Source organism: Vipera berus, assembly GCF_964194415.1.
Source record: "Vipera berus genome assembly, chromosome: 1".
Lineage (NCBI taxonomy): Eukaryota > Metazoa > Chordata > Lepidosauria > Squamata > Viperidae > Vipera > Vipera berus.
In genome coordinates, this window is record NC_138202.1 from 12761734 (window position 1) to 12770823 (window position 9090).

The 9090-nt window shown below is 39.1% G+C and overlaps 1 protein-coding gene across 1 annotated transcript; it reads left to right on the top strand.

Moving 5' to 3' along the window:
- Positions 1-3206: 3206 nt before the first annotated feature.
- LOC308660741 (actin-like protein 9) lies at positions 3207-4547 on the top strand (the record flags this gene model as incomplete). Its single annotated transcript, XM_081315310.1, has 1 exon — positions 3207-4547. The coding sequence occupies one exon, from the start codon at positions 3207-3209 to the stop codon at positions 4545-4547; it is 1341 nt and encodes a 446-aa protein (XP_081171436.1).
- Positions 4548-9090: the final 4543 nt, after the last annotated feature.

Sequence of the window (9090 nt, forward strand, 5' to 3'; positions counted from 1 at the left end):
ATTATTATTATTATTATTATTATTATTATTATTATTATTATTATTAAACTGCTTTTGAAAACTTTGCCAAGAAAATTGCAGGGATTAATCCAGGAGTCAAGACTGACTTGAAGGCACATTCCACACACATGTCCCCACCCCTGGCCTGGAAAAAAGAAAAGTTCAGTTGTGTTAACATTCCATGGTTTGAACATATTGCTTCTTCCTCCAATTTTCTTGAAATAGGATTGGAATGGGTGCTAGGCTGAGAGACAGTGATTGGCCCCAAAGATGGCCAATAAGCTTTCATGGCTAAGAATAATCTCAAACTAGTTAGTAAGCTACTTCACATTGGTTCTTTGCGCCTTGCCGGCTAACATGGGAAATTTGGTTATTCTTCAAGATAAGATGAGCCACATGAGTAGTACCCCTACTATAATATTACTTTTGTTTTGTTTTTTTCAAATAATACCTGGGATGAAATTGAGAAAAAATAATAATGGGAGAACAGAGAAGAAATAATTATAAAGACAAAGGTAAGACAGGACAGAGAGGAAAATGAAATATATGAGCTGTGGTCTGAGAGGTTAAATATAGATTTGGGAGTTGGGAAAAAGGTTGCCGTCCACGTCATGAGGCTGAGATGGGTAGACATATAAATAAATAAATGAACAAACAAACAAACTAGGAATAAGAAGGAAAATCAAGTTTGTGCTTCATCTCTGGCTTCTTTGCAAGTGGAATTTCACACTCTCAGTTGTTTCACAGCCACAATTACTAAAAGGTTGTACATCTCATTCAGTCACATTCTAGATCAGGTTGTTGAAATTAAGAAAGAACTTAAAGTTCATATGAACATAAAAGGACTGTTCAGTTCAGTTCAGTTCAAATATGTCAAATGAATTCCTGGGGTTGCAACTGTGAATGTAAAACACCAATGTGTATAAAGCTATGATGAAACTAGATTTAGAGTACAGGTCTAATCACCACCTCTAAAAAAAAAAGATATATTGTAGATTCAGAAAAGGTGGTAAAAGGAAATAATTGAAGGGCAGAAGCAGATTCCCTATTTTGAAAAAGTGACGATGTTTTCTTGCTTGGAGCCAGGATAGATAAAAGGAGTCATGTTAGAGATATATAAAGGCACGGGAGCATGTCGGAATTGGTTCAATAATGCAAGATTTCAGAGGCAATGTTGTAATCATAGGCCTTTTCTAGGTACAAGTCTTCAGTCACGACACTGCATACACTATTTGAAAGTTTTGACCTTGCTTCATACCCTTTCCTCTGATGGCCTTGTATAATGTAGAAAATCATGGCCAAACAGAACTTTTTCTCAACATTGGCAGCTGTAAGAGGTCTGGGTGTCAACTCACAGAATGCTGGCTGGGAATTCTGGTAGTTGAAGTCCAGACATTTTAAAGTTACTAAGATTGAGAAACACAGCTTTAACTTTTAGCTCCTGTAAAAGAAAGGACCTCACAATGACCTTGTTTCATACCACTCAGAATGCAATTACCTGCTATGCCAAACAGATCTCCTTAATGGTGATTCCAGCAGCACAGTAAATGCTGTAGGTCAGAACATCCTATTTGAGAAATACAGAGTCCCTTTTTTTAAAGGAAGTGCCAGGTCTCATTGGCCTCTCCATCAAGAGACTAGTGGTGGGCATGGCTTAGCCACTGTAGCTAAACAGAATTAAGTATGTTCAGTGTTGCCAGATCTTGGCAATGAGAGTTGATTTTATTAACCATTGTTTCTCTCCATCTCTTGGACTCGATAGGCAAAACAGGCAAGTAGACTGGGTTGGGATAGTCCTGTGTACATTGACTGAATTGAGATACATTAGCATACTGTAGTTTAATTTATAAATGATCAGATCCGTTTGAAGCTAAAGTTAACCAACTGGATTAACCAATCTCTTTTTTATCTTTGCCCCAAATAATATGCTCTATTGATGAAATAGAGAACATGGCAGTAGTCTAGACTACTGCAATGCTCTTTACATGGGGCTGCCCTTGAGATCCACTCAGAAGCTTCAGCTGGTACAGAATGCAGCTGCGCGAGTTCTTTTGGGGGTCTCCCGATACTCCCATATTACACCTCTGCTCCGTGAGCTGCATTGGCTTCCAGTTGCCTTCCGGGTGAAATTCAAGGTGCTGGTGATGACATACAAAACCCTACATGGCATGGGTCCGGATTACCTACGGGAGCACCTACTGCCGGCGTCAACCTCCCTCCGTCCTGTACGTTCCCACAGAGAGGGCCTCCTCAGGGTACCACCGGTCAGAGAATGTCGGCTGGTGACCCCCAGGGGGAGAGCATTCTCGGTGGGTACACCAATCCTTTGGAACCGCTTACCGGCTGAACTCCGGATGGCCCCGGACCTTCGCTCCTTCCGGCGTGATCTAAAAACTTATCTATTCGAACAAGCTGGCCTGGCCTGATGGGTTTGGGTTTTAACATTATTTTAACTAACCTACTACATTGGGCACAATCATTTAACTTTAAATCTTGTATCCTGTATTCTTATTTTTGTTGCCCTGTACAACGCCCTGAGTCCTTCGGGAGAAGGGCGGTATATAAATCAAATAAATAAATAAATAAATAATTCAGATGCTGAATTCATTATTATTGCATGTAGTGATGGCTTTAAACAAGAACTGGACAGATCTTAAAATGAAATAAATGACTGAAAGCTGATGCATGATCCTACCATAGCAGAAAATTCAATCACCATAATATTCCTTAGCTTTTGATTCTCAGGAGGAAAATGCTAGTAAAAAGCGAACTGTCTTTTGTGAACAGTTAATATAATTGCCATGATTCAGTTAAATATTTTTCCTTTTTTGTGGATATCAAAGAGGTCCAGGGGCCAATTTTAAATGAATGTATTTATATCCCTCAAGGAGAGTTGATCGGGATGACTCACAGCATTCTATGAGTTCTTAAGATTCTAAGATTCTTTCCTTCTGTCCATTGTTCCTTGTGGAACATTTCAAAGCTTCCAGATGGACAGGACAATGGCAGGATGAGCTGATGCACTTTCCCCCAAGCAATGGTTGGAGGGAAGGGATCATCATTGGGCAGTGCTACTTGCCTATCTGAAGCAAGATCACCAGAGATATTGATACGATTTCATGGTTAGCCAAAGCAAAGGCCCTTGACATTTAGGTATTACACAACGTGTTTTGTTCTTGAAGGAGGTATCTTGAGACACATTTACTATGTTACCCAGAAGTCATAGGACAGGCAGTCCAGGGCCTTCTTATCCAAGGAGTCCTGGATCTCTACGATCAAAGAGCCCAGGATCAAGGCCAGTGAGCCCAGGATACTCAAGAAAAAGGACCCCATCTGTAGGATATGCAGACCAGCCATCCGGATCTCGAGCATCTTCCAGAGAACGAGGGGTTACCAGGAGAAGATCAAGTACTCCAGAAAAAGGGCGTTCAGTTGTCAAGACAGGAGCTATTGTCATAGATACTGGTACAGGGACATGTAAAGCTGGATTTGCAGGTCAGCAGACCCCCCAGTCAGTCATTGGGACATTAGTTGGACACCCTACAGAAAAATCTATGAGGACTAGAAGAGATAGACAAGATACATTCATAGGAGAGCAAGCTCGATTGGAACCTGATACCGATATTATTTTTCCAGTAAGGCATGGCATAATCATAGACTGGGAAGCAGCTGAAACCCTGTGGAGGCACCTGTTCTACCATGACCTCAAAGTTGCTCCAGAAGACCATGCTCTTTTAATGTCTGATCCTCCTCTCTGTCCAACAACAAATCGGGAAAAATTGGTAGAGGTTGTCTTTGAGTCTCTCAATTCTCCTGGAATGTATGTGGCATATCAGTCTGTACTATCAGTGTATGCTCATGGAAAAATTAGTGGGTTGGTGGTAGATACAGGCTATGCTACGACACACGCTGTACCAGTCTATCAAGGATACAATTTGCCACATGCTATAGAAAGGATGGACATTGCTGGAGCCAATATGACATCTTTTTTGATGGATCTCCTCAAAGACATGGGGAATTACTTTGATGAAAGAATGTTGGATGTTATTGATGATATCAAACAAAAATGCTGTTATGTTGCACTTGATTTTGAGAATGAGTGGAATCGTCCAAAGAGAGAATACATGGTGGACTACCAGTTACCAGATGGCCAAGTAATCACTTTAGGAAAGGAGAGATTTCAGTGTCCAGAAATGTTGTTCAGCCCTCCTCAAATGCCTGGACTTACACTTGTAGGAATCCCTGACATGGCCCAAAGAAGCTTAAGGAAGGTACCTGAACAATCCAGGAAGGAAATGTATGAAAACATAATATTATGTGGAGGGTCATCACTTTTTGAAGGATTTGAAAGGAGATTTACTCATGATGTAAAGTCCAACATGCAGACAAATACAAAAGTCAAAGTCACAGCTGTTCCACTGAGGCACTATTCTGTCTGGACTGGAGGTTCCATACTTGCTTCCCTGAAAAATTTTCAATCATGCTGGATCAGAAAGGAACAATACTATGAGAGTGGACCATTTATTGTCCATAGGAAGTGCTATTAGAATGGCCCAAATGAAGCCCAGGATAGCTAGGGCTGAAATGGCTGAAAAGCAACTCATAATAAACCTCTGTGTTGCATAGGCTTGAAATGTGGTTTGCATTTATTGTTGAGAGATTCAGCATGGCCTCTCAGATGTCAGCTGTGTGGACATATCATGCAAAAACTGAGATCACCTTAATAGCAGAATCTAGCAAAGAGCAAACGTAATATGGAAGCTCCTTGAACAGTACTTAAAATGCCTTGTTTTGCAGAGCTATGAGATGTGGGCTGCAAAATTCTCCATGATGACAAGACACAACGAAAAGATACTGAACATACTGTCTTTCTGGCCTAGATTAATATTGTGGATGGATTCTTGCAAAATAAGATGTTAACCCTATGTTTACAAAATGAAATACTCATAAAATCTGGACTACAAAGCTGTATGTAAAATAAAAAGACTGGCTACAAAATGTAAATGCTGCTTTTTTTATTTCTAGAAAAATCTAGAGAGATTTGATTTTAAAAAAAAATAAAAGTAGTATTTAGATTTTGTAACCATCTTCTGTGTACAATTTTAATATTTATTTTATTTATTATTAAATTTATTTGCTACCCATCTTGTGGTTTGAGGTGGCTCTGAGCGGCTTACAGTGAGAGGAAATTTATAAATATTCAAACAATTATAAATATAAAAACAGATTAAAATGGCAAAAAATTAACACAAAATTAACTAAAAAAACACAGGTCTGGAACAGAGGTGGGGATACTTTCTCTGTTAGTGCATCAACCAGCTCCAATCAGCAGCTTCTCCTTCAGGACCCCATGACAGCCGGCGTTTCCTGAAGATTAAAAAAAGGGGAAGGATCTTACCTCTTGCAGCAAGATATTCCAAAGGCCAGGATTCATGGCAGAAAAGGCTCTTCTCCTGGATCCCACCAGCCAAAATTCTTTGGCTGATGGGGTCTGCAGTATGCCCATTCTGCCAGCACGAATGGGATGAGCCAAACCCATTGGGGAAAGTCTGTTCTGCAGATAACCTGTGTTATGGAATTTATTGTGCAGAGGTCTCCTTGTGCTACCAAAGAGTTGCACAGACAAGGAAGGGCACTGAGAGCAGTAAAAATCACACACAGAAATACACTGAGTTCTAAAAGCAAAAAGTATTTTACTTTGAGGTGGTGTAAGAACAAAAATGCACAGTCAAAAAATAAACAGTCCAAGTCATACACAATAGCAACAGTCCAAGGAGTAATCCAAACTACAAAGTCTTCTTACCGGTCCAGAGGTCAATACACAGTTCAGGTTTACAACAGTAGTAAACCAACAGCAGAGCAAAAACAGTAATAGTAGAGATCAGTGAATTCAGAGAGAGAGAGAAGCTACTTTCCTAGCTTCCTCTTATGGCCATGAGAACACTTACACACCCATTGGCCAATTAACTTCTTAAAGCCATAGCATTATGGTTAATATATTTTCAACCCAACATTGTAGGCTAACACCATATGCCTAACATTCTCCCCTTTGGGTAGAATAATATATAACTCTTACAATCTTATGCACATTCTTTCACAATTAGCATTGTGTTTCACAGCACTTTGTACCTTCGTAAAATGGTCTGCAATATTTACATCAGATGAACAATACTCTAGCTGTATTAATTTATCTTTGATACATTGTCTGACATTCAAATAACGAAGATCAGTATGTTTAGATCTTGTTCTTACTGCAGCATTACTAGCCATCTTTATCGCAGCTTGATTGTCCTCATACACAATGAATGGATCATTTACATTTAAACCCATATCTAACAATAATTGTTTGTACACTAGCAGTTCTGTACATAACACTGATAGACATGAAAATTCAGCCTCCATTGTAGATAAGCTTATGTGTTTTTGTCTAATAGACTTCCATCCAATTAAAGAATCACCCAACATTACAGCCAACCCTGAAGTAGATTTACGAGTGTTTGTGTCAGAGGCAAAACTCGCATCTGCATATGCAGTAAGGATTAACTCACGATTTGGCTCTAAATATAACGAGTAGTGAATAGTTTGCTTCAAATACCTTAATACTCGTTTAGCTGATTGCCAGTGTCTAACAGTTGGATTATTGTTGTACCTAGCTAATTGATTTACACAGTAAGAAATATCAGGTCTAGTCCAATTACTCAGATACATAAGACTTCCTATCAAAGATTGGTACATAGTCTTATCAAATACAGGACTCTCAACATTAGTGTCCTTAAAATCCATAGCCATCGGAGTTTTTGCTGGTTTACACATTTCCATATTGTATCTCTTTAATAACTGAGATATCTTACTGGCTTGCGACACCTTAAAACCCCTATTTGTTTTCACAATATCTAACCCCAAATAGTGGCTTATTTCTCCAAGATTTCTAATTGTGAATTTAGTTTGCAATCTTGAAATGATAGTTTGTGCTTCTAACTCAGTTTTTGTTATTATTGCAATATCATCTGTGAATAATAAGAGAAAAGATAATGCTCCGTTGTGTTCCCTTCTAAACAAACAAGGATCAACATTACTGGCTACAAAACCTAATGCACTCAACTCATTAACTATACATTTGTTCCACTCATAGCCTGATTGTTTCAATCCATAGAGGCTTTTCTTTAACTCCCAACAATCATGGTCTCTATCACTGGTCAATCCTGGTGGTATTCTTAAATAAATAGTATGTTGCAATGGAGCATGTAGATATGCAGTTTCAACATCTACATGGTTAACCATATATTGGTTTTTAGCCGCCCATACTAAAGCTGCTCTTAAAGTAGTTGCCCTTAGACTGGGTGCAAACACTTTGTCATAATCCTCAGTAGTTTGGGCAAAACCTTGTGCAACCAAACGTGCCTTATGGGTTACAGTCCCGTCTACACCTTTCTTTATCTTATATATCCATTTACAACCTATAGCTTGCTCACCAGGTGGCAGTTTTGCTTTCTGATAAACCTTAAGATTCTGCAAAGACTTCAACTCCCTGTTCATTGCAGCTTTCCATGATGCTTGTTCCTTTTCAGGATACATCCTGATCTCATCATAGTTAGATGGCTCTACACTAACTTGACATACTATACTAGCTTCATAGCGATCAGGTGGATGTCTGATACGCATTGAACGCCAAGGAATTACAGGGCTTTGAATTTCAGACTCCTTTCCTTCCTCTGATTCATTTTTTATCTCCCCTATCTCCTCTTCATCTTTTATATTTACAGGAGATGAATTATCATTACTAGTTGCGTTATCAGAGGAGTCCTCAAACACTAGAGGATCAGTATTAACAGTTACTTGCTCTAACCTATCCCAACCAACGTGCTCAAGGAATTTTGCACTAGCACTGTTATATACATTAGTTGTGCCTCGTTCCCAGAAACGATAGGATCTATGGTTAGCTTCGTAACCTACGAAGTATAATTGCCTAGCCCTATGTTGGCCTTTACTCCTGAGTTGTGCAGGAATGTGGACCCAAGCTGGGGTGCCAAATGTGTGCAGGTAATCAAGGTTTGGTCTTCTACCATGCCATATTGTATATGGTATTTTACCAGTAGAAGTATTAACCACTATATTCAGAACATGGTTTGCACATTTTGCTGCCTCCCCCCACAGTCTATCTGTTAAGCCAGAATCTTGTAACATGGTTCTCATCATGGCTTGTAACGTTTGCCCACGTCTCTCAACAAAAGCATTATGTTGAGGCCTATAAGGGGCTGAATGTTTATGCTCAATGCCAGCTGATTCTAGCATATCAACAAAACGCTTATTTGTAAATTCAGTACCATTATCAGTAATTATGCACTGAACCTTTCTCTTTGTTTTTCTCTCCACGAACTTCAGCCAGTTTGCAAATTGTTGGAAAGTATCTGCCTTTGACTTAAGCAGATAACAAAAACCATATCTAGAGTAGTGGTCCAATATACTTAAAATATAACATGATCCTCCTAAACTTGGTTTCATGGGTCCACTTAAATCAGTAAACACAACTTCCAAAGGTACAGTTGTTTTGAAGCTGTTTAACCTGTTGGCAGGAGTTGCCTTACTCTTTTCCTGATTACAGGCATTGCAATTTAAATACTTACTACATGGCTTCAGTTTAACTCCTTCTACTAATTCCACTGTTTTACGTAGTGAGTTAAAGTTTACATGCCCTAACCGCCTATGCAATAAATGTATACACTCATCATGTGGCTTCATGTTCTCACATATCGAGTTAGCTTTAACTGTACTAACCTGGTTACTTGTGAGAATGAATAAACCATTTTTCAAATTAGCAGTTACACAGGTTCCATTCCTCTCAATAGTGCATTGCTCCCCTCTGAATGTTACCACAAACCCAACCTTAACCAATTCCCTTACAGATAACAAGTTGAATCTTAGTTTAGGTATATATAACATAGGTAACTGTTCATCAATGCATGGACAATAGGAATTACCTTCACCAGAGGCCTTCATCTTCCAACCGTTTGCCAGTGAAACATATTGGTTGCTGTTTTTCATAGTAACAAACCTCTTTTTCACTTTAGTAATGCATTGTGAAGCCCCACT